Source organism: Ranitomeya variabilis, chromosome 4 (genome assembly GCF_051348905.1).
Source record: "Ranitomeya variabilis isolate aRanVar5 chromosome 4, aRanVar5.hap1, whole genome shotgun sequence".
Classification (NCBI taxonomy): Eukaryota; Metazoa; Chordata; class Amphibia; order Anura; family Dendrobatidae; genus Ranitomeya; species Ranitomeya variabilis.
Genome location: NC_135235.1, coordinates 398,771,407 through 398,799,118, shown reverse-complemented (window position 1 = coordinate 398,799,118; position 27,712 = coordinate 398,771,407). Strand labels below are relative to the sequence as shown.

The window sequence follows — 27,712 nt, the reverse complement described above, 5'->3', positions numbered from 1 at the left end:
TACTCTTTGCTCGGGTGACCTACGAGTATTAGTTATTGCTCGGAGATATAGTTTTCCTCGCCTCGGTTGCATGATTTACGGCTTCCAGATACGCTGAATACATGTGAGGAATGCCTGTTTGTTAGGGAATTCCCACATGTATTCAGCATATCTGCAAGCCGTAAGTCATGCAACTGAGGCGAGGAAAACTAGATCTCCGAGCAATAACAAATACTCGGATGTCACCCGAGCGTGCTCGGGAAAACCCGAGCAACGAGTATACTCGCTCATCACTAGTGAACACCCTCTGTAGTTGTTATATGATCAGGCTCAACACATTTTAATGCCAAAAGCCTGTTGGCCACTTTAAGAGTTTATGTAGAAGGATCAGGACCAGTTGTTGGTATGCATTGCCTTCATCTTTTCTATTGATGTGATAAGTAGTCAGAAAGTTGTGCAAATTTTCTTCTGTACATGGACCCACTTTCCAGCCCAGAAAGGAGATGTGACATACCTCCATTTTAATCATAAGTGTCATGAACACCAACCACTTGGTGCACACGTAACTTGGATGTCACTGTAAATGGGGACTTCTCATACTCGCTTGTCCATTCAACTATTGCAATAGATTGCCAGTGAGCTGATCACACCCCACAGCCAGTTCCCACATCCACACCACACTTCTTGCTGCGAGATACCACCCAGGGTAAGACACTAGTACACACGCACACTTCTTGCACTCTGCCATACACTGGGAAACACAACCAGGCTATACTTTCCCACTTCAGGTTTTTGCCTATGTTTAGAGCAGCAGGGAACATACGTGTTAAATTTTAGGTTTACTATTCAAAAAATGCTTACGAATTCGCAAAATAACAAAATGACATATGGAAAAGGCAGAAACAGTCTGAAACGAGAAGGGATAAATAAAGAAGGCTCTTATGATTCGATTGGGGGTCGATTCTTTGCAGAGGAGATTACAAGAGAAATTAGGACAGATCGACAATAGTGACGAGTGAACGTGCTCGGATAACGTCTTATCCGAGCATACTTGGGTGTTATCAGAGCATCTTGGGCATGCTTGTATATTATGTTCGTGTCCCTGCTGCTGCATGATTTTCAGTTGTTAGACAACCTGAACACATGCAGGGATTGTCTGTTTGTTAGGGAATCCCCACATGTGTTAAGGCTGTCTAGCAGCCGCAAATCATGCAGCAGCAGAGACTCTAACATAATATCCGAGCACGCCCGAGATACTCTGATAACACCGAGCATGCTCGGATAAGACGTTATCTAAGCATGTTAGACCATCACTAATTGACAGTCATCTTGTGTTTCTTCCATTTTCTAATAATTGTGCCAACAGTTGTTGCCACATTCGCTCATTGCTAACCAACAGTCAATTCACATAGTATTTCCTGGAATTGACAATGAGTTTCTCTGAATGAGATATTATAGAGGCTGTCATCCACAATCCCACCTTTCCTACTGGTCGTTTGAGAGAAGGTTGGCTAATGATATGCAAGGAAACATGGGCACAAGTGCATAATTTTAATTTATTCATATATTCCCAAAGAAACCTGGTAGTAAAATAATATAACTACCATATTTCGGAGCACACTTTCACCAACCTAGAAACATCAAACATGACATATATTATTATTCAGGTGGTTTCCCAAGGCTGAACATCTTGGCACTTAAACCCACAGATTATTATTGCTATGGCATGGAAATATTGCATTTCCATGTGATATTCCTGGTATACTAGAGATGTACCATCTAACCCAGCAGCCACTATCTTCTCCCGAATATTTTAGCATCCCTTTGCTAGCGATACAAATACACAAGAACATTTGTTCTTCCTGCCACTGTCAGCTCCCTGCAAACTTAATTATTTACTCACAGAATAGCTGATGCCAGGCGTCCAGTGATATCGGATTTGTATTTATCTAATCCATAACAATAAGAATTAACCACATTTAGAAGGATTTCACCACCAGGTTACCTACAGTCATCGACTAATGCAAATTCAGTATTTCTAGAACCAGTTTCCAAAATTAGGATCTAGTTTCAGTCACATATTTCCATGGTTACTGAAGTACAATTATAAGTATTTCAGAAGTTTTTAAACTTTTTTGACAAATACTTCAAGTTTATTAAAAAAAAATCAATATTTACCGTTTCAAGACTTCTTTCACCCCTTAGTGATGGAGACAATTTGCAGCTTAGTGACCAGGCCAATTTTTACAATTCTGACCACTGTCAGTTTATGAGGTTATAACTCTGGAACGCTTCGACGGATCCCGCTGATTCTGAATTTTTTTTTTCGTGACATATTGTACTTCCTGTTAGTGGTAAAATTTCTTCAATATCACTTGCGTTTATTTATGAAAAAAATGGAAATATGGCAAAAAATGTTGTGGTGCAGTGACCAATGTTACAGCCAGGGGGCGTTGTGTGTGCGCTTCAAGATGCGCTTGGAGGCATAATGGTGAGAGAAAGTCCGGCAGGATTATAAATGGCCGGTATGTGTGTCGCAGAGGAGGTCACTCTGCGCTGTCAGTCACGTGTAATTGTGTAGTTCTAATGGGAGATTGGCAGGGCTAGTTATGAGAGATGGGAGGGTCAAACTAGCCACACACGCCCACACGCCCACCCAGGGGAGTGGTTACAGGTATGTAATGTGACCAGGGTGTGGGTCACATGTTCCTGTGTATGGATCCGTTTGGTTCCTGTGCAAGGTCCTGGATGGTCAGTGTTGGAAGCTCCTGTGAGTGGAGTCTTCCTGGAAGCACCTGAGACCGTGGACTTAGTGGACGAGGTGTTGGATTGTCCTGGTATGGACTGGAGTCCTGCAAGCACCTGATAAGAGTGTGAGTCCTGGAATGGTCAGGGTGTTGGATTGTCCTGGGTTGGACTGGAGTTCTGCAAGTACCTGGTAAGATCATGGACTGATGGCCTGTGTGTTGAAAGTGCCTGTGATTGGACTTCCTGAAAGCACATGGAGAGGCTGCAACTACAGAGCCTGTGACGGCTTCTGTATTGGGGAGCAGGGCTGCCACTAGAAATTTCGGGGCCCCATACTGGCAAAATTTCCGGGGCCCCCTTGAGACTCCGCCCAGGCTCCACCCCAGCCCCGCCTCCACGCTCCACCCCTCAAACTGTCCACAGTCCCACCGCTCTCTCTTGGAAAAACTCCACTTCTCACCAATCACACATTGAGGGTACGTGTCCACCTTCAGGATGGCCGGCGGTTGCGTCGGAGCGGCAAACCCGCTCGGCGCTAAGCCCCGCCCCCTACTGTGACGCGATGATGCCGGATGTGTTCATTGCACACATCCGGGATCATCGCACCCCACACATAGGGCCCTGTGTTATAGCTTGCGGCGGCGCAGCTGCCGCAAGGAACACGGACATGCTGCGATCTTAAAATAAGCGCCGCATGTCCGGAGTCGCAAGGCCGCCGGGTGCGTTACCACGCATAGTGGAGACGGGATTTCATAAAATCCCCTTCACTATGCTGGAACATCTGGACGCTGCGTGTTTGACGCTGTGGCCCCACGCAGCGTCAAACACGCAGCGTTTACTTAACGTGGACACATACCCTAACAGTTCCCATCACCAGACCACACGTATAGCCGGCAGCTTTTGTTTTGGCCAAAAGATTTTGTAAGCCGCCACCATAACACGGTAGACTCCTTTGGTGAGGCCCTACTCTGCTGTAACCTATTAAATATTTGTTAAAATATGCAATACAATTTAGGTATAGTTTTATTTATTTTTCAATTTTTAAAATGACCAATAATATCACATAAAAAGAACAAATACCGCTACACCATGACCAGATGACATATTACCACCACAATGATCGAATAATATCACCTACAAGGGACAAATACCGCTACACCATGACCAGACCACATATTACCACCACAGTGATCGAATAATATCATATACAAGGAACAAATACCGCAACACCATGTCCAGACCACATATTACCACCACATAGTTACTGAATACTACAATTCTGATCAGTAATAAAAAAAAAGCACCACACTATCCCCATAAGTGCCATTATACACAGGAGATCTGTACTTAGTATGCAGTGTCTGTGTACAGATAATACAGTGATCACTAGTGAAATTATACACAGGAGCTCTGTATATAGTATACAGTGTATAGTGTCAGTGTATAGGTAACACTGACTTACCAGTGACGTCTCTAGGTGAAGTCCTTCATCTTTCATCCAGCACAGACCGCCATCATGTCTTCCAGCCAGGACTCGTTTCTGCAGGAAATAACACAGTTATCTCGAGCTCCGCTTGTAGAACACATTACTTAATTTTTCCCAACTTCTACATTACACCGCATAAAGAAAAAGGCGACATAGTGTCACTCTACACAGTAACAGGACCGCCCCCTCATTTAAAACAGTGTCCTCAAAAAATAAATACATCACTGCAGTAATAATATCCCTTAATTAGTCCCTATGGTAATAATATTCCCCATCCTGGCCCCCGTGTGTCTCATTCCTGGCGTCAGCCATATGTTCTCCCATCCTGCCCTCATGAGTATCCATCCTGCCCCATATGATCTCCCCATCCTGCCCCATCTGTCTCCATCGTATCCATCCTGCCCCATGATCCTGCACAATCTGTCTCCAATTCTGCCCCCAGTGTCTCCAATCATGCCTCCTGTGTCTCCAATCCTTCCCCATCTGTCTCCAATCATGCCTCCTGTGTCTCCAATCCTTCCCCATCTGTCTCCAGTCATGCCCCCATGTCTTTCATCATACCCCATATCTCCATTCTGCCCGTGTCCAGCATCTCTGCCCCCGTGTCCAGCATCTCTGCCCCTGTGTCCAGCATCTCTGCCCCTGTGTCCAGCATCTCTGCCCCTGTGTCCAGCATCTCTGCCCCTGTGTCCAGCATCTCTGCCCCTGTGTCCAGCATCTCTGCCCCCTGTGTCCAGCATCTCTGCCCCCTGTGTCCAGCATCTCTGCCCCCTGTGTCCAGCATCTCTGCCCCCTGTGTCCAGCATTCTGCCCCCTGTGTCCAGCATCTCTGCCCCCTGTGTCCAGCATCTCTGCCCCCTGTGTCCAGCATCTCTGCCCCCTGTGTCCAGTATCTCTGCCCCTGTGTCCAGCATACTGCCCGTGTCCAGCTTTCTGCCCCAGCGTGTCCAGCGTTCTGCCCTGGGCCCCACCCCCCTGGGATCGCCGCTCTCAAAAAAAAAAAAAAAACACACGAGTTCTTACCTGGCCGTGCGCTCCTGCGGCGGGGAACCTCACTTCCTCCACGCAGGTGAAGGACGCACTCGCCGGCGGCTGACAATGACGTCAGACACCGGCGAAGTGCGACTGCGCACTGCGGCCGCTCAAGTCAGCTGCCAGCCTCCGACTGGCTGGCGGCGGCTGTTAACTATTGACGTGCGGGCCCGCACGTCAATAGTGTCCCGCAGGCCCGGCAGGGGGGGGGCCCGCAGCGCCGGCAGGTGGGGGGCCCCCAGCACCGGCAGGGGGGGGCCCGGTGAGCAGATTAGACGGGGCCGATGCGGGCCCCCTCTGCTCACCGGGCCCCATACGCCAGTCATGGCTGTCATGCCCTGATGGCGGCCCTGTTGGGGAGGCTACAGTTCCTACTGTGGGTCTGGACTATCCAAGGTGCCCTGGTCACAAGGACGGTGATCCCAGTGAGGCAGATTTTCCCTGTGAACCAGCACTGGCAGGAGTCAGTATATGGAGCCGGAGCTCCTATAAGGTAACTCCAGGTAACAAGGGGTTACGGGCAGACACGGATCTGCCATTGGAACAGACTATCGATGGTTAATGTATTCCGTTGATGTAAATAATGAACTGTTTGTGTTATGATTTATGATGTTTAATAAACCGGAATAGACTGTTTAAGTGGAGAAATCGTGCCTGAGTGCTTAAATCCCGTGCCAAGCGAGTGTCCCCCAACACACTCAGGTAGCGTATCACCACAATGTTCAAACTTTGAATTTTTATGCCCTTAAATCAGAGAGATATGTCACACAAAATAATTAATAAATAACATTTCCCACATGTCTACTTTACATCAGCACAATTTTGGAAACAAAGTTTTTTTGTTAGGAAGTTATAAGGGTTAATAGTTGACCAGCAATTTCTCATTTTTACAAAATCATTTTTTTAGGGACCATCTCACATTTAAAGTCCCTTTGAGGGGTGTACATGACAGAAAATACCCCAAAAATGACACTATTCTAAAAACTGCACCCCTCAAGGTGCTCAAAACCACATTCATGAAGTTTATTAACCCTTTACATGCTTCACAGGAACTGAAGCAATGTGGAAGGAAAAAATTTACAGTTAACTTTTTTTACAAACATTTTACTTCAGAATAAAAATTTTTTTATTCTCATAAGTGTAAAAAGAGAAAATGAACCACAAAATTTGTTGTGATATTTCTCCAGAATATGCCGATACCCCATATGTCGGGGTAAACTACTGTTTGGGTGCACGACAGAGCTTGGAAGAGGAGTGTCGTTTGACTTTTTCAATGCAGAATTGGCTGGAATTGAGATTGGATGCCATGTTGCGTTTGTAGAGCCCCTGATGTGCCTAAACAGTGGAAACCCCCCCACAAGTGACACCATTTTGGAAACTAAACCCAAGGAGCTTATCTAGATGTTTGGTGAGCACTTTGAACGCCCAAGTGCTTCACAGAAGTTTATAACGCAGAGCCGTGAAAATAAAAAATCTTTTTTTTTCCACAAAAAATGATTTTTTAGCCTCCATTTTTTTTATTTTCCCAAGGGTAACAGGAGAAACTGGATGCCAAAAGTTGTTGTCCAATTTGTCCTGAGTACGCTGAAGCCCCATATGTGGCGGTAAACCACTGTTTCGGCGCACGGCAGAGCTCGGAAGGGAAGGAGTGCCGTTTGATGTTTTCAATGCAGAATTGGCTGGAACTGAGATCGGACGCCATGTCACGTTTGTAGAACCCCTGATGTGCCTAAACAGTGGAAACGCTCCACAAGTGACACCATTTTGGGAACTAGACCCCTTAAGGAACTTATCTAGATTTGTGGTGAGAACGTTGAACCCCCAAGTGCTTCACAGAAGTTTATAACGCAGAGCCGTGAAAATAAAAAAAAATTTTCTTTCCTCAAAAATTATTTTTTAGCCCGCAATTTTTTATTTTCACAAGGGACCCCAAAAGTTTTTGTCCAGTTTGTTCTGAGTACGCGGATACCCTACATGTTGGGAGGGAACAATGTTTGAGCACACATCTGGGCTCGTAAGGGAAGTAGTGACGTTTTAAAATGCAGACTTTGATGGAATGGTCTGCGGGCATCATGTTGCGTTTGCAGAGCTTCTGATGTACCTAAACAGTAGGAACCCCTATCAAGTAACCTCATTTTGGAAACTAAACCCTCCATGGAGCTTTTCTAGATGTTTGGTGAGCAATATGAACCCCCAATTGCTTCACAGAAGTTTATAACGTAGAGACGTGAAAATAAAAAATCATATTTTTTTCAACAAAAATTTTTTCACCCCAAAATTTTTAGTTTCACAAGGGTAACAGGAGAAATTGGACCATAAAGGTTGTTGTGAAATTTGTCCTGAGTACTCTGATACCCCATATGTGGGGGGGACCACTGTTTAGGTGCATGGCAGAGCTCGGAAGGGAAGGAGTGCCGTTTTGGAATGCAGACTTTGGTAGAATGGTCTGCGGGCGTCATGTTGCGTTTGCAGAACCCCTGATGTGCCTAAACAGTAGAAACCCCCCACAAGTGACCCCATTTTGGAAACTAGACCCCCAAGAAGCTTATCTAGATGTGTGGTGAGCACTTTGAACACCCAAGTGCTTCACAAAAGTTTATAACGCAGAGACGTGAAAATAAAAAATCTTTTTTTCCCCAAAAAATGATTTTTTAGCCTCCAATTTTTTTATTTTCCCAAGGGTAACAGGAGAAACTGGATGCCAAAAGTTGTCCAATTTGTCCTGAGTACGTTGAAGCCCCAGCCCTAACCCCAACACACCCTAACCCTAATCCCAACCCTAACCATAATCCTAATCACAACCCTAACCCCAACACCCCCTAACCCTAATCCCAACCTTAACCCCAACACACCCCTATCCCTAATCTCAACCCTAACCACAAACCTAACCCTAATCCCAACACATCCCTAATCCCAACCATAACCCTAATCCCAAACCTAACCCAATCCCAAACCAAACCTAACACTAATCCCAACCCGGCGGTCATTAAGGGGTTCATTCACCACAGGTTGCTGGTTATTATCTTATGGACCAAATCCTGACCGATAACTCATTCGTGCCTTATCAGTGCTGGGAGTTTGTCACCATTTCTGTGTTCATCCACCTGCTTTTTGAAGATTGACCACAATTTCTCAATGTGATTGAGGTCTGGGGAGTTTCCTGACCATGGACCGAAAAGTTTCAATGTTTTATTCATCAAATCATTTAGTTCTCACTTTTAAAATTGTGATATGGTCTCCATCATGCTGGAGAAAAGCATTGTCCATCACCAAATTCCTCCTGGATCGTTGAGAAAAGTTGCTATTGGAAGACGATTAGATACTATTCTCTATTAATTCCAGTCTTCTCTGATAATTCAATCTGCATAACATAGTGATATCTGCTGCCTTGTCCTCATTAACACTTTCTCCTGAGTTAAAGAGAAGATCACTGAAATGATGTAAGAGGATCATTTTGTGACAGTGATGAAATTCAGTGGAAATAGGATATTTGTGATCAAATTAATTTTCATGGCAAGGAATGGCTTTGAATTTTTTTGCAATTCATTTGTTCACTCTTCGTAACAATCTAGCATTAATGCAAACTGACACTATAAAAATAGTAGCTGCACACTGTGTGAAAACCAAAATTTGTGTCGCCCGGAAAACTTTTGTCTATGACTGTTGATAATATTGAAGGCTGCATTTATACTGAAAGATTATCGTAAACAAGCGTTCTTAAAGAGTAACTTGTTTCATATTTTTATTCTAAAAATCAGTAGTACACATGAAAATAAGAAACTTTGATATATAGCTGATTAGTGAAATTAACTTTTTTCTCCATAGGAACAATATTCACAGAATTACTAGCAGAACAATAATATAAAATGAGATATGTTGATTAGTATACAGAAATTTGTATAATAATTAGCTCAGGGTCTACAGTCCAGCCTAGCTCTAGCTGGGGGGGGGGAGCAAACACCGTATTTGGCTGGAAGCCCGAGCACTGTGCATAGGGCGTGCACGGTCCCATCCTTTTAAATGGCACAGCACACGCCATCCTAAAGTGTGCCCAGACAGTGGTTGGGAGACACTCATTATTTAACCCCTTACCAAAATCGGACGTACTATCTCGTCTGATGTCGGCTCCCCTGCTTTGATGCAGGGCTCCGCGGTGAGCCCGCATCAAAGCCGGGACATGTCAGCTGTTTTGAACAGCTGACATGTGCCCGCAATAGCGGCGGGTGAAATCGCGATTCACCCGCCGCTATTAACTAGTTAAATGCCGCTGTCAAACGCAGACAGCGGCATTTAACTACCGCATACGGCTGGGCGGCCGGAAATGACATCATCGCCGACCCCCGTCACATGACCGGGGGTCGGCGATGTGTCAGGACAGTAACCATAGAGGTCCTTGAGACCTCTATGGTTACTGATCGCCGGTAGCTGTGAGCGCCACCCTGTAGTCGGCGCTCACAGCACACCGGCATTTCTGCTGCATAGCAGCGATCTGATGATCGCTGTTATGTAGCAGCGGCGATCGTGCTGTGCCTGCTTCTAGCCTCCCATGGAGGCTATTGAAGCATGGCAAAAGTTTAAAAAAAATGTGAAAAAAATAAAAAAAATATAAAAGTTTAAATCACCCCCCTTTCGCCCCAATCAAAATAAATCAATAAAAAAAAAATCAAATCTACACATATTTGGTATCGCCACGTTCAGAATCGCCCGATCTATCAATAAAAAAAAAAGCATTAACCTGATCGCTAAACGGCGTAACGAGAAAAAAAATCGAAACGCCAAAATTACGTTGTTTTGGTCGCCGTGACATTGCATTAAAATGCAATAATGGGCGATCAAAAGAACGTATCTGCACCGAAATGGTATAATTAAAAACGCCAGCTCGGCACGCAAAAAATAAGCCCTCAACCGACCCCAGATCATGAAAAATGGAGACGCTACGAGTATCGGAAAATGGCGCAATTTTAATTTTTTTTAGCAAAGTTTGGAATTTTTTTCACCACTTAGGTAAAACATAACCTAGCCATGTTAGGTGTCTATGAACTCGTAATGACCTGGAGAATCATAATGGCAGGTCAGTTTTAGCATTTAGTGAACCTAGCAAAAAAGCCAAGCAAAAAACCAGTGTGGGATTGCACTTTTTTTGCAATTTCACCGCACTTGGAATTTTTTTTCCCGTTTTCTAGTACACGACATGGTAAAACCAATGATGTCGTTCAAAAGTACAACTCGTCACGCAAAAAATAAGCCCTCACATGGCCAAATTGACGGAAAAATAAAAAAGTTATGGCTCTGGGAAGGAGGGGAGTGAAAAACGAACACGGAAAAACGAAAAATCCCACGGTCATGAAGGGGTTAAGGCACCTCAACTGAAGGGAGGTGCCTGTGCAATGCTGTAAGTTTGTTTGCAAACACTCTTGTAAGTTCTCAGGTCTCAGTGCTTGTATTCATGTATACCTGCCTGCTTACCAACCGTGCCCGCCTGCCTGTCTATCAGCTGTGCCAGCCCGCACATGCCAGTGCTCATCTGTACATCAGCTGGTCCAGTATGCACCTGCCAGGGCTCATCTATACATCAGCCGATCCAGCTCACACCTATCAGGGCTCATCTATACATCAGCCGGTCCAGCCCACACCTATCAGGGCTCATCTGTACATCAGCCCGTCCAGCCACATCTGCCAGTGCGCATCTGTATATAAGCCGGTCCAGTCTGAATCCGTGGTTCCTGTGTTCCTACAGCGCCTGCCTGCATCTACTGTGCCTTCATTCTGGCTGTCCCAGCTAACCTGTCCCTAGGGGATCAGCTGCCATCTACCCGAGGTCAGTCCTGGTGTAGTACCTGGTCCACATCCTTTGTCTCTCCTCGGATCATGGTATCGTCAGCCGTTGTGCATCAGTGGTCTCACTAGGTGAGGCTCCTATTTATGCCCATCCTGGCTTTCCTTGGGCCTCAACACAGTGGTTCCACCACCCAGCCCATTACACTAACCAAGTCTATCATCTCTCTCTGAGCCGCTTTAGCGTCAGCCAGACCCTGTCTGGCCTGCATATTTCCCCCTGCCCATGCCCGATGCTGTGAGTATGTGCTGAAAGTGACAGTCCATCTCACATGCCTTCCTCGATCACCGGCCCAGGCTTGAGTCTCTGGACAGCTATCCAGGGTCTCCTTGGTACTTGACTGGCGACGAATGTCTCCTTGATCAATGGGGGCTAGTCCCTGACTGTTTTCCAGCATTGTCTGGGTCGAGAACCTTGACCAGCGACGGTCGGGTCTTCGATGCTTGACCGCTGACGGGTGAAGTCTGCACCTTGAGTGGCGTAGCGCTGGTCTTTGGTGCTTTACCATCATCATCCGAGTCTGGGCTTTGCTGGTACACTCGGCTGCGTCTTACTGTCTCGGCCGCTGGAGCTGCAGTGGGAGCACTCGCCACTTCTCTTGGCACCAAATATGCTCCCGTTTTGGTCTGCTGTCTTTGTCTCGTCACTGTCACCTGATCCGGAGCACTGTCTTATTCTGTCCCTCCTGTAACTTTTCTCCTTTGAACAGTTCAGCAGGATTTTGTTCTGGCATTGCATGCTGTGTGTCATTGCAGCGTTTTATTTCTTGTGTTTCATACTCCTACAGCTGAAAGAAGTAGTTATGGCAGTCTGGGCCAGATGTAAAAAACGGGGAACGTTGACTCCATCACAACGAACATCAACTGTAACTATAACTGCACTGTAATCATTTGTATGTTCTGTAGGACTGGTATCTACCACTATATGGTCACTGTATAGCGTTAATATCAGTGTGGGCCTTAGTCTACAGATTTATCTTCAGTAACAGCGGGGTCATCTGCTGAGGTACCCCTATACTTACAATTAGGGTGCACCACCGTAATTGTAATCAGGGTTAATTGTTAGAGGCCCACTCAGTGGTGTGATGAAAATAGGAAAGTATTGCCATTCTGGCAAGTATGGCAAGCTATATGTTGAAATACTTGTGGGATGGTACGGTATTGGAATGCTTGTGGCATGGTATTGTTACCATCAAACAAATGGAGGACTATTTGATAGCCATGCTTTTAGACCATTAATATGAAAGCAAAATGTGTTAATTTTTTTCTGCTTTCGAACGGTAGTCCAAATTGGCTTATTACCAGAAGCTTTCAGCAAGTGGATGCCTGCCAACTGCTCTACTGACCAGGAGACCTCTCTCCACTTCCCTGCCTATGCCAGCATGAGGGCTACAACAAGTAGTCAAGGCAGCAACAGCTACACTATGTTTGATATAATGAGCCGGATGCTTTATCTGCAGTTGCACCAACCTAACCCACTTCAATAAACAGAGACGGACTTACTGAGCATCCAGGTTCGGTCTTACCTATACTGTCATTTTGCTGGGCAGATACTGTACCCCAAGTCCCGATTCTACAGACTTCTGAGTCAGCAGTTTGGAGCAGTGGCAAGCCATGGCCCAGTTCGCTACGAGTCTGCTATCATGTCTAGCCTTCAGTGTACAGTTACAGTCAAACGCTTTGAGACTGACTCGAATTTTGGTTTTCACTTCATCACAGAAACCCAGTCCTCTGCAGTCCAATCCTGTCCCTGCATAGTTATTTTCTTTGACTCCCTGCTTCATCACACACAGCTCTGTTCCATACACATAAAACACAGACACTGGTACACTCCATACATATAATACACACACAGGTCCGCTCCTTACACATCATACACACACAGGTCCGCTCCGTACACATCATACATACACAGGTCCGCTCCGTACACATCACGCACACAGGTCCGCTCTGTACACATGATACACACAGGTCCACTCTGTACACATGATACACACACAGGTCCGCTCCGTACACATCACACACAGACAGGTCCGCTCCTTACACCTCATATACACACAGCTCTGCTCAGTACACATCATACACACACACAGGTCCGCTCTGTACACATCATACACCCGCAGCTCTGCTCTGTATACATCATACACACACAGGTCCGCTCCATACACATCATACATACACAGGTCAACTCTGTACACATGATACACACACACAGGTCCGCTCCGTGCACCTCATACACACACAGCTCTGCTCAGTACACATCATACACACACAGGTTCGCTCTGTACACATCATACACACACAGGTCCGCTCTGTACACATCATACACACACACAGGTTTGCTCCATACACATCACACATACAGGTCCGCTCCGTACACATGATACACACACACAGGTCCGCTCCGTGCACCTCATACACACACAGGTCTGCTCTGTACACATCATACACACACAGGTTCGCTCCATACACATCACACATACAGGTCCGCTCCGTACACATGATACACACACACAGGTCCGCTCCGTGCACCTCATACACACACAGGTCCGCTCTGTACACATCATACACACACAGGTCCGCTCCGTGCACCTCATACACACACAGGTCCGCTCCGTACACCTCATACAAACACAGGTATGCTCTGTACACATTATACACACAGCTCCGCTCCGTACACCTCATACACACACAAGTCCACTTTGCATACATTATAAATCTATCCTGATCCCAAACATAAACTCAATCAACACCTACATAGTCCTACATAGAACAGAGGCTCCTGATCATGTGATCCCTTGACTCCTCCCAGCCATATGTTTGATCACATGACTATGACATCAGCACAGGTCCTGTAAGCACAGATCAGTCATATATCTTGTGTTCGGCTCTGCAAGTGGAGGTAAGTCGCAGCTGCTATAATCGCGGTGCGCCAGAATGAAACTCTGTAACTTCCACCATCTTGGGTATTTTGCTTGTCCTGTTCTATATGTTATTGTCTTTTGGTGGTTCAGTAAAGGATTGCCATGCTGTTTTACCCTCATCTGTGTTGTCTGAGTAGTATTATGCCCATGGGAAAAGGAGAGCAGGCGTTCAGTGGGATGAGCCTTGGTCCATGTGGTCTCAGGTCAGCAGGCAAAAGCACCCACTGACCTCCCCCATGTATCCACAGTAGCGCTCATGTTTTCTGCTCCAGACAATGTCTCAAACAGTCTGAAAAAGCCTTCACTTCATTACAGGACCCCAGTCCTCTGCAGTTCAATCCTTGTAGTCCCTGTATAGTTATTTTATTTGATGACCCCCAGATTCATCACACACAGCTCTGTTCCATACACACAATACACAGACACTGGTGCCCTCCATACACATGATATATATACACACACACACACACACACACACACACACACACACACACACACACACACACACACACACACATATATATATATATATACACACACACACACACACACACACACACACACACACACACACACACACACACACACACACACACACCCACATCTGCAGTTGGAGGTATGTGGGGACTCAGCATTAACCCTGTCAGCACTGTAGTCACATCTGCAGGTGGAGGTATGTGGGGACTCAGCATTAACCCAGTAAGCACTGTAGCCACATCTGCAGGTGGAGGTATGTGGGGACTCAGCCTTAACCCCATCAGCATAGTAGCCACATGCCATCTGTAGCGCTGTACAATGATGAGTCCTTACTGTATTAGATTCAGTTTTTTCCCTCCTGACGTCACTCGCTGCTCTATTGCTGCTCAGTCCCCATTATGATAGGCACTGCTCCATGTTGGACGCTATTAGGATATATTAATGTTGGAAATGATAAAATCTGACAAATCGCTCAGGTTTTACAAGGAAATTTGATTCACACTTGTCATGGATCCCACCGTGCTGCTTTATCATCCCCACCACTCACATCAAGTTGTCAGGAACCGGGGTTGTTTCTTTGTTTCTGGTGTTGAATTCCTTGCAGTAGCTCCAAATCTGTCAGATTGCAAGGGCATATCCTATGTACAGCGCCCTCTTTAGGTCACACACAGATTTTCAATTAGATTCAGATCTCTACTCTGGCTAGGTCATTCCAAAACTTTCATCTTCTTCTGACAAAACAATTCTTTAGTTGATTTGGAAGTATGCTTAGGGTCACTGTTGTGCTGAAATGTGAAATTCCTCGTCACCTTCAGTTTTTTTAGCGAAATCCATATAGTTTTGATGCAAAATTGACTGAAATATGGAAGTCTTCATAATTCCCTCCACCTGGACTAAAGCCACAGTTCCAGCTGCAGAAAAACAGCCCCACAGCATAATGCTGCCTCCACTATGCTTCACTAAGGGCAGGTGTTCTTTTGGACAGTGTTGTCTTTTCGCTAAACATACCTTTTGGAATTCTGGCCAAAAAGTTAAGCTCTTAAAAGTTAAGGGTGTTCACTAGGGTTGAGCGAGCACTAAAGTGCTGGCATGCTCGTCACTCGAACCAAGCAATTCCTAATGCTTGGATGTTCGTTTCGAGAAACGAGTATAATGGGAATTAACGGGACTTAAACGTTAAGGGTGTTCACATTTAAACAACTAAAACCTGGAAAGTTTGTGGTCCATATATGCTCTGCCAGCTTGTAAAATCCACTTCTTCACTAAATTAAAAAAATACCATACTTATATCCTGAAGTAGACGTGGGTTACTCTTTGAAACACGTAGAAAAATAAAAGAAACCGCCAATGGAACCGCAACAGGCTTTTAACCCTGGTCAGGCCAGCATATATCGATACAATTTCTGATATTTTTTGATCAAATAAGACCATATCCTTGTGGTATTTTTTCTCCTCAACTTTTTTTTTTGCACATTTAAAGGTAAGGTACCGCGTTTGTAGATCATTAATAAATCACTGTAATGTAGCATAACATGCTGCTATAACCAAGTTTTAAATGCATGTGAAACAGATTTCGTGTGTTATATGTGTTTAAAGAAGGAACTGGGGGCTGACATCTTGGTTTTGCAGCAGTAGCAGGGCACTAACAGTGTCATTTTACAGCACCCCATGGACATAGGAGATAATAGACCGGCGCTGACCCTATCTTTAACATTGGAGAGGTGTTAGCAGTGAGCTGGGCACGCCTCTGTGGGCTGCACAACTCACTGCTGTAGGTGTGACTAGCAGCCATTTTATTATAGCCCAGTGCTCTCTGCCCAGCTCCACTTACTCTCTATCACAGGAGCTCCATTCACTCCATTAAGCTGCACTCACAGCCTGCAGAGACAGGTGACACCTGACACCTCTCTCAGCCATACAATGTATCTCTCCCCTCCCTCCACAATGCCTGGCCATTCACTGCAGACCTGGAGCTCCTTCTTATTACTGAGGGATGAGTCACAGACAGCTCTGCACTGACAATGCTGCTCCATACACACCACATAAACTAACTGTGCTTCTGATGCAGTAACTGCTGGTGATAGCAGATCACAGGGCAGTCACACACAAAATGGCTCTGCCCTGTGATGCTGCTCTTCATTCTGCCCCAGGGATATTAGACCACCCAAAAGGGAAGGGAAATGCTGATGTCAGCAGTTACTGCCCAGATTTTCCAGCTAACAGTAAAGCTGGTAAGTCTCACTATAGCTGCTTGAGGTCTAAAACGGAAAATGCTCCCCCTAGTGGTCAATATATATATTTGTAAGAAAATATATAATATTTTTCATATAGAAATGTTTGCAAACAGTGCAAACATTGCATTAATACATTTTATTTACTATTTTAAGCTTAATTTCACAAAAAAACAAACTACAAAAAAACTGGTGGCACCTTCCCTTTAAGCAACCACATTATTAAGTTTTGTTATTTTTTATTTTCCCTCTTGAAATGCTTTCAGCTTGTTTCTCAATGGATTTGTACATATTATGGGTGACATTAGTGGAAAAAGTTCTGAAATTATTCTTTTTGGTATGATTTTTGTTTTACATGACAAAAACCTGCATTTTAGCAGAGGTGTGTAGACTTTTTATAGTCATTTTATGGACAGTTGAAGCTAAAAGTTTACATATATAGCATCGTGATTACTCGCTAATCCCGCCCCCTACACAGTAGCTCCTCCCCCACCACATCACCAAACACAATCCTGCCCCCACCACATTACCATACACAATCCCGCCCCCACCACATTACCACACACAATCCTGCCCCCCCACTTCATTACCACACACAATCCCACCCCCCACCACATTACCACACACAATCCTGCCCCCCACCACATTACTACACACAAAAATCACCACACACAATCCCGCCCCCCACCACATCACCACACATAATCCCGCCCCCAACACATCACACAATCCCGCCCCCTCACCCCATTACCACACATAATCCCGCCCCCACCATATCACACATAATCCCGCCCCCCAACGCATCACCACACATAATGCCCCCCACCACATCACCACACATAATCCCGCCCCCACCACATCACCACACATAATCCCGCCCCCCACCACATCACCACACATAATCCTGCCCCCCACCACATCACCACACATAATCCCGCCCCTCCACCACATCACCACACATAATCCCACCCCCCCACCACATCACCACACATAATCCCGCCCCCCCACCACATCACCTCACATAATCCTGCCCCCACCACATCACCTCACATAATCCCCCCACCACATCACCACACAATCCCGCTCCCTCACCACATTACCACACATAATCCCGCCCCCCACCACATCACCACCCATAATCCCGCTCCCCACCACACATAATCCTGCCCCCCTACCACATTACCACACATAATCCCGCCCCACCACCACATCACCATACATAATCCTGCCCCCCACCACATCACCACACATAATCCCGCCCCTCCACCACATCAGCACACATAATCCCGCCCCTCCACCACATCAGCACACATAATCCCGCCCCCCCACATCACCACACATAATCCCACCCCCCACCACATCACCACACATAATCCCGCCCCTCCACCACATCAGCACACATAATCCCGCCCCCCACCACATTACCACACATAATCCTGCCCCCACCACATCACCACACATAATCCCGCCCCCCCACATTACCACACGAGGCTCCGTCCCCCCACATTACCACACGAGGCTCCGTCCCCACACATTACCACACATAATCCCACCCCCCACCACATCACCACACATAATCCCGCCCCTCCACCACATCAGCACACATAATCCCGCCCCCCACCACATTACCACACATAATCCTGCCCCCACCACATCACCACACATAATCCCGCCCCCCCACATTACCACACGAGGCTCCGTCCCCCCACATTACCACACGAGGCTCCGTCCCCACACATTACCACACGAGGCTCTGTCCCCACACATTACCACACGAGGCTCCGTCCCCACACATTACCACACGAGGCTCCGTCCCCACACATTACCACACGAGGCTCCGTCCCCACACATTACCACACGAGGCTCCGTCCCCACACATTACCACACGAGGCTCCGTCCCCACACATTACCACACGAGGCTCCGTCCCCACACATTACCACACGAGGCTCCGTCCCCACACATTACCACACGAGGCTCCGTCCCCACACATTACCACACGAGGCTCCGTCCCCACACATTACCACACGAGGCTCCGTCCCCACACATTACCACACGAGGCTCCGTCCCCACACATTACCACACGAGGCTCCGTCTCCACACATTACCACACGAGGCTCCGTCTCCACACATTACCACACGAGGCTCCGTCCCCCCACATTACCACACGAGGCTCCGTCCCGGCACATTACTACACGAGGCTCCTGAGTGTGCCGAGCGTTAGCTGGCTGGAAACAGCTAGTATACTGTATAAAAAGACACATCTGCATGTTTTTCTCAATATCTGACATGAAATCAGAATAAACCTTTCCCGTTTTAGCTCAATTAGGATTACCATAATTATTAATATTTGCCAAATGCCAGAATAATGAGAGAAAGAGAATGCTTTAAGGCATTTTTATTACTTACTGTAAAGTCAAAAGTTTACATACATGAAAATTACTATGCCTTTAAACATTTCGGGACTGCCCATATGATGATGTCATGTTTTTGGAAATGTCTGGCAGCATCATGTTGTGGGGTTGTTTTACAGCAGGAGGGACTAGTGCACTTCACAAAATAAATGGCATCATGAGAAAAGAAGATTATGTGGCAACACTGAAGCAACATCTCAAGACATCTGCCAGGATGTTAAAGCTTGGGTGGAAATGGGTCTTCCAAATGGACAATGACCCGAAGCATACTGCCAAAATATTAAAAAAAAGTGGCTTAAGGATAACAAAGTCAATGTTTTGGAGTGGCCATAATAAAGCCCTGATCTCAATCCTATTGAAAATTTATAGGCAAAACTGAAAAGGCCGGTGTGAGCAAGGCGACATACAACTATTGTGAGAAGCTTGTGGAAGGATATTCCAAACATTTGACCCAAGTCGTTCACTTTAACCCCCTTAACGTCCAATGACTGGAATAGCCCATCATGGCCAGGTGTCAGTTCCCGGACCAGGAAGGGCTATGTCCACCATGCATTTAAACTGTCACTGCATGTAAGTGACAATTCAGTGCCGACAGCTGTCTGTGACAGCTGAGAGGCACAGGAAGAGGTGCAGGGACCCATGCTGACGGTCCCCACACCCAGCTCGCTGTGTTCGGTCAGTCAATCTGACTGACTAATCACAGCATAAATCATGCAGGAGATGATGAAATATCAGCACCTCCTGCCCGATCAGTGCAGCAGCCCAGATCTGCCAGTGGCCGAGCTCCTGCACTAACAGCCAGGAATGGTGTCAGCACCACCTCTGGCTGTTAACCCCCTAAACGCTGCGATCTAGTGCAATCACAGCATTCGGGAGAGAGGTAGAGGGATGGGATCTCCCTCTGCCTTCAGATCAGTGCCCCCATGATGTCATGTCGCCATGGTGACTCGGAGTCGTCAGGACGACCCCCGGGTCACCAAGCTACAGAAAGCTTCTGAGACCATGCTCACAGGTCTGAGGTCCGTCATCTGTTAATGGAAATATAGGTGGCTTCCATGTTACTGGTAGCACAAAGGCTCTGGAAAAGCAAAATGGCCCCTTGCCCCCCAAAAGAAATTCAGCAAATTCTGCTCTCTCAAATCCAAATGCCCCCCTCTGTTCTGAGCCCCACTGTGCATAAACCACCTTTAGCGTTCACATTTTGCAGGGGTATAATTTCCAAAATGGTGTCACTTGAGCACTTATTGGCTCTGTATATGGAGTCTGAAAACTATTCTAGGAAAATCTGATCTTCACTCCCGAGATTCCCCATATGGCTAAGCAGTACTGTACAGCCACATATGGGGTATTTCTATATCCAGCAGAAATTTTGGGACAAATTCTGATTCCAATTTTAGCCACTTCTTGTGTGAAAATGTAAAATCTGGGGCTAAAACAAAATTTTTGTGGTAAAAATGTAATTTTTTTCTTTACTGCTCAATGGCATAAAATTCTGTCACCCTGGTGTCAAAATGATCACCGCACCTCTAGATTAATTGATCAAGAGGTGTATTTTGTAAAATTGGGTCACTTATGAGGAGTGCTTCTGTTCTGGCACCTCAGGGGCTCTCCCAGTGGGTCATGGCACCCTCAAACCATAATAGTAAAATCTGCACTATAATATGGCGCCCCTTCTCTTTTGAGCTTTGCACTGTGCCTCAAAAGTAGTTTTCACCCACACATAGGGTATTGGCACACTCAGGAGAAATTGCACAATTGCGGTCTATTTTCTCCTGTTAACCTTGGGAAAGTAAAAAATTTGGAGCTAAAATAAATATTTTGCAGGAAAATGGGATTTTTTAAAAATCTTTCTTAGCTCTGTTATAAACTTCTGTAATGCACCTGGTTGTTCAAGATGCTCACCACACATCTAGATAAGTTACTTGAGATGTCTAGTTTCCAAAATTGTATCAATTGTTAGGGGTTTCCACTGTTTAGGCACATCAGAGGCCCTCCAAAAGTGACATGGCTTTCGCTTCCAACCAATTTTGTGTTCAAAAAGTAAAACTTTGCTCCTTCCCTTCCAGGTCCCGCTGTGCTCCCAAACAGTGGTCTTCCTCCACACATGGAGTGTCGGCGAACTCAAGAGAAATTGCACAACAATTTTTGGGGTCCAGTTTCACCTGCTACCTTTGTTAAAATAAAAAAATTGGGGGCTAAAAGATGATTTTTGTGGAAAAAATGTGATTTTTAATTTTCACGGCTCTCCGTTATAAACTTATGTGAAGGACCGGGGGTTCAGGGTGCTCATCAAACATCTAGATACGTCCCTTGAGGGGTCTAGTTTCCAAAATAATGTCACCTGTGGGGCTTTCCACTGTATAGGCACATCAAGGGCTCTCCAAACGCAACATGGAGTCCGATCTCGATTCCAGCCAATTTTACGTTAAAAACCTCAAACGGTGTTCCTTCCCTTCCAAGCCCTGCCGTGGCCTAAAGAGTGATTTTTACCACACATGGGGTATTTCTCTCTGGAGAAATTGCCCAACAAATATTGTGGTTCATTTTCTCCTGATACCATTGAGAAAATAAAAAAAAATGGTGTCCGAAGTAAAATAAAATTCTTCCACATTGCTTCAGTTCTTTTGAAGCACTGAAGGGTTATTAAACTTCTTGAATGTGGTTTTGAGCACTTAGAGGGGTGTAGTTTTTAGAATGGTGTCATTTTTGGGTATTTTCTGTCATGTAGGCCCCCAAAATCACTTCAAATGTGATGTGGTCCCTAAAAAAAAATGGTTTTGTAAATTTTGTTGGAAAAATTAGAAATCGCTGGTCACATTTTAACCCTAACAAAAAAAATTGTTTCAAAAGTTGTGCTGATGTAAAGTAGACATGTGGGAAATGTTATTTATTAACTATTGTGTGTGACATAACCCTCTGATTTAGGGGCATAAAAATGACAAGTTTGAAAATTGTAACATTTTTAAAAATGATGCCAAATTTACATTTTTTTTCACAAATAAACACAAGTAATTTCGAAGAAATGTTACCAATATTATTAAGTATAATATGTCACGAGAAAACAATCTCAGAATCAGTGGGATCCATTGAAGCGTTCTAGAGTTATAACCTCATAAAGTGACAGTGGTCAGATTTCAAAATTAAGGCCTGGTCATTAACCTACAAAGTGGCTTGGTCCTTAAGGGTTTAAGGGGAATGGTACCAAATACTAATGAAATGTATGTACTTGACTTTGCAATAAGTAATAAAAATGGCTTGAAACATTCTCTCTCTCATTATTCTTGCATTTGGCAAATATTAATAATTATGGCAATGCTAATTGAACTAAAATGGGAAAGGTTTATTCTAATTTCATGTCAGATTTTGAGAAAAACATACATATGTGTGTGTTTTTATAGTATATTGTGGTAGTTCAACTCACGTTGCATTATATGGAGGTAGAAAAGAGGAACATTGTCTCTTTAAATCTTTGATTGGTTTATTGTGCAGCATAAACCAGCAAGAGAGGAAAATAAACTCAGCCTTTCAGCCTAAAACAGGAAAACAACAAAGAAAATTAAAACGCTGCAACACAGTCCGTACTTAAGCAGGTAACATCCTCCTCTGGAGTAACACAGGTTCAGTCTTTCCTCCACAAGACACAAACCATTGGAGAATCCTCTCTCCAGTCTTGCTGACCAAAGACTGCCTCTAGAGCTCAGTTATTTAAACCCAAGACCATGTGACTCCTCCATCATGTGACTGATCATATGATCTTGACATCACACAGGTCCTATCAGGACTCTCCATGTGGAGATACGGTGGACCTCCTCCCACCCGCTCTATGAAGGTCCACTAAAACCAGCCCATAACATAACTTAACCTTCACAACACGTAGTGTGGAAAATACTCGCGTTTCGTATCACTGACGCCATTAAGCGCAGTGACACATATCTCCCCTCTATTACATTACCGGTGACTTTGTCACAGAATGTAAGCTTCTAGTTTCAACTGTATGTAGACAGTAATTGTATTATATCTTATCACAGGGGCAGGATGATGCCCATGACTGGATGAAGGGATCATGTGAAGCAGGTAACATGCTTTGGATATTTCTTATATGGGATTCTTTATGATTTTACATTGTCACATCTTCTTCCCATTCAGGTTCCTCCAATTTCGGATCTTCTCTGTGGATATCTTCTATATGAGACCACTTTCCTGATTGACCCATCCAGGATGGATAGGGACAGAGAAAAGACGACAGAGAGGATATTACACCTCATCCTAGAAATCCTCTTTCGGCTTACTGGAGAGGTGAGAAATTCTGATGAGGTCACATTACATTATTCTTATCTATAGTAATACCAGATGGACAGAACCGGAAAGGTGATGAGTATGGAAATGTCTGAAGTGAGATTTTTTAATGTGTGTCTCCATAAACAGAATTATACAGCAGTGAAAAAGACCTCTAAGAACTATAAGGCCCCTGCGTCTGAAAGAAGAAGAAGAACCCTGAGCCGACCCATGGGACCTCTACCTCACCCCCTGATAGATGAGGAGATCAAGGACCAGAAGATCCTAGAACTCACCTATAAGATGATTGAGCTGCTGACTGGAGAGGTGACATTGCTGGCAAAACTGGGACATTATACATAACATTATGGAGGGATAGGGGTGATGACTGTATCATTATGTGTGTAAGGTTCCTATAAGATGTCAGGATATTGCAGTTTGTTTCTCCATGGAGGAGTGGGAGTACATAGAAGGACACAAGGATCTGTACAAGGATGTCATAGTAGAGAGTAACCAACCCCTCACATCACCAGGTAATAGACAGAACTAAGTACACGTGTCCTATAATTATAGAGTAAAGAATTAATTCACTTCCTGTATGTGTTTCCTAAAGTTCTATCTAGTAAGAGGACAACACCAGAGAGATGGCCCTGTCCTCTTCTTCCACAGGACTGGTCAGAAGAAAGTCACAATGTTCCTCAGGATGATCAGGTAAATGGAGAAAAGATTTTACGAAATGTTCCCTCTGATATGTAGAAGGCTGTGAAGGTCTTGTTCAGTCTTGTTTTATCCACCAGTTTTAGGCGAGGTTCACAACAGCGTATTTCATGGTTTGTGTACAGACAAAGATGCCCAGTCAGTCTCCCGACCCGAACATTCAGACTCGTATGTATCTAGAGACCTGCAGTCAGTCTGTCTGGGCATTTTAGTCCATATACAAACTGTGAAATATGCTAGTGTGAGGCCGGACTTACTATATATGTTTTATATGGAGATGGCAGGGTTAAAGCTGATCATAGACATTAGATATTGTGTGGATATTTTCAACATTTTCTAGTTATGGAGACTGCTGGGTACAATTAGGAACCAGCAACTATGTAGATTCAATAACTACCGCTGTCATGTCATTTTTGGACATCATACGAATTCTGCATCTGTATTCTGTATGTTCCATTTACAATATTTGTTTCAGGGTAAAGATCTGACCCATATAAATGCTGCGGAGACATATGTGAGAGGCGATGAGCGGTGTAAACAGGAGACTCCAGAAGATAATCGCTCAGGTGAGTTAATGAGAATGAGAATCTTCTCATTCTCTGAGTCGTACAATTCTGTAGGCTCTGTTACAGAATTTATTAAATTAATTTTACTTGCACAAATATCTGGTTTGTAACTGAAAAAGAAAAAAAAAACAAAAAAAACAAAACTGTTGACACTTTTCTTTTAATTAACATGTGTAAGGCAAAATTACATTGCAAAAAAAATTATTCTTTTTTCCCCCACAAAGAAAAGAAATGCGAAGCCATGCTGTATACATTCTGTCCTGTTAGTACAGACTTACTATCACTGCAGCTAGTCACTGGCAACAGCAAAGACGTTCTCGTCACTATTGCAGTCATGACGGTCGGAAAAGTAAGTATAGAGACTGGCGGAAGGAATGTGGGGAGACAATAGGATGAGTATGATGATCTACAGGTTATTAGCATTCTAAAGCTGTGCAGCACAGGCACTGAAGCCCGGCTACCGGGAGGAAATTACCTTTATTCCTCCTGAGAGCCTCCAGCTTTGAGTCACAGCGGCTCAGCCGGCATGGCTTCAGTCACCGCTCAGTAAAAAGTAATTAAAAATTGTAAAAATATTTTAAAAAAATCACAAAATAAATAACAAAAAAAAAAATATTAATCCAATAAATACATTTATTTGTGTAAAAAAAAAAGTACACATTTGGTATCGCCACCTTAGGAACAACCAGACCTATAAAACTGTCCCACTAGTTAACCCCTTCAGTGAACACCGTTAAAAAAATAAATGAAAATCGAGGCAAAAAAATAATGCTTTATCATCATACTGCTGAACAAAAAGTGGAATAAAATGTGATCAAAAAGACTAATGTAACTAAAAATGGTATCTCTGAAAAAGTTATCTTGTCCAGAAAAAACAAGCTGCCATACAGCTCAATCAGCAGAAACATAAAAAAGTTCTAGCTTTCAGAATAAAGCGATGCACAAATATTTTTTTTCATATAAAATAGTTTTTATTGTGTAAAAGTGCCAAAACCTAAAAAAAAAGATATGAATGTGGGGTATCGTTGTAATCGTACTGACCCGAAGAATAAAACTGCCTTATCAATTTTGTCACATGTGGAATAGCATTAAAAATAATAATGATAATAATAATATTAATTCCTGAACTGCTAGTGTTTGTTGATTCTGCCTCCCAAAAATCGGAATAGAATGCGATCAAAAAATGGCATGTGCCCACAAATGGTACCAATACAAACATCAACTCACACGACAAAAAAAAAAGGAAAAAACATGACTCTGTCGGACGAAATATGGAAAAGCTATAGCTCTCAAAATATGTCTATGCGCCATAAAAAGCATTTTTTAGTGTGTGACGGCAGCCAAACATACAAAAAATGCTATAAAATTGTAAAATTTGGCCTGGCTAGGAAGGTTAAAAACAGGCTCTTTCACTCATAGACAATTGCTTCTGGCCAATTTACAATTTCTTCTGGCCAATCAATCAAATTCCTGATAATTGTCAACAGTAGCTGGAGAAGAATCCTTATCTGGATGTACAAATGAGTGATTTAGTTTGAGAAACGCGTTAGACTACATTGAAGATCTACAGAAAACTGAGGCGGAGTATGACTTGAAAATATGCATGATGTAGGAGCATGTTCACAATGGCCATGGAAACAAATAAAACCAAACAAAAAAACAATATGTGCATATACCATAATGAAAATAAATAAGTAAAAAAAAAGCAAGTGCATTAAATAATTAACATAGGGTACTTAGTAAACACTGTTTTTGATAAAAAAAAGCATAATGCTGTCCCACCGCCGCAAGGGACAGTGCCCACGTCTCAGCGGTCTTTTGAGTCATCAGTGGGTATTCCTGGCCCGCCATTGACCTGCAGGCAGTTTAAGTGTCTAAAAATAGATATGCAAATTGCCTCTTCTGAGAAAAAGAGGACTTAACTCTATAGCGCCACCTGTTGGAAGTAGCGATCCTACAAGTCACAATCGACCCTTTAACGAGTCGTGCAATATGACTTAGGATAAAAGCCAAATCAGTATCTCAATTCGCAGACACGGTGTTTCGGGCTGTTGGCCCTCGTCAGTGCGAAGCATGAGAACTGATTTGGCTAGGTGAGAGGCTCTGGACTGGGGTCTAAGGGGTATCGTTTCTCCTTATGGAGAGTGACATACCAGCTGGCTTGTCAAGGTAAGGAGGCTTAAGAAAATTCAAAGTTTAGTTAATATTTTTGAAAGACAAATACACTGTGTTTCACACTAATGAAAGTTCCCTGTTTTCCTCTGTATATTAGTAGACTTTTCTATTTGCCTATACTTTTGCCAACTAGTAATCAAATGATCAGATTCGGGAACAGGAGTATCAATCTCTAGAACAGAGGGGCTTAACTTTGATTTGGTTGTTGAATCAATTTAGGAAATCGTTCAGGAGCATAGAGATAAGAGCTACAGATCTGAGCTGTTAGACATTCTCACTTTTTTGATGGATTTGATTGTCAAATAAAGCTGAGCTCATTTCGCAAAATTGGATTAGGGATTGATAAAACCCAAAAATTTGATTCAGAGCAAATCAACTAAAGGTGAATTCAGAGTGCTCCAAAGCTTCCAACTTCTATGAAAATATGTGTATGACACTCGCAAGTATGACTGTCTCTAATCTATCCAACTTTTTCCATGCGGGAGTAGAAAGTAGATTTGGTGTTTGTAAAACTATTAAGCAGTGGTAAGCAACAGGACGCAGACAGTATTGTCAATGAAGAAACAATGGCTTTATGGATTATTTTGCCTAAAAATTTTTTTACAGCAGATTTATGTGTGATGTTATTTTTCCCTGCGCAAGGTAATGGCCAATAAAAAGCAATGTCTTAATTCAGCCTAGAAAAAAAAAAAATCAGTGGCAGCTACTTCATATCTTGTTGATTTTTATTTTTCCCTGTGCAATGTAGGTATCCCTCCCAGCAGAAGAACAGTATTGGCTGTGAAGAAGCAATGGCTTCCTTTTATCTATTCAAAAATTATACATTGTTTTGGGAGCTGTTTCAGCTTTGTTGTT

At 44.1% G+C, this 27,712-nt stretch overlaps 1 protein-coding gene across 1 annotated transcript in view; it reads left to right on the top strand.

Annotated features, from left to right (window-relative positions):
* Positions 1-27,712, top strand: part of LOC143767893 (uncharacterized) — an 88,512-nt gene that overhangs the window by 42,649 nt on the left and 18,151 nt on the right. The window contains exons 7-12 of the mRNA XM_077256414.1: positions 13,930-13,982; positions 23,271-23,420; positions 23,550-23,726; positions 23,809-23,932; positions 24,013-24,110; positions 24,592-24,682. Coding sequence (XP_077112529.1) covers positions 13,930-13,982; positions 23,271-23,420; positions 23,550-23,726; positions 23,809-23,932; positions 24,013-24,110; positions 24,592-24,682 — 693 coding nt within the window. The remainder of the gene's footprint in view (positions 1-13,929; positions 13,983-23,270; positions 23,421-23,549; positions 23,727-23,808; positions 23,933-24,012; positions 24,111-24,591; positions 24,683-27,712) is intronic.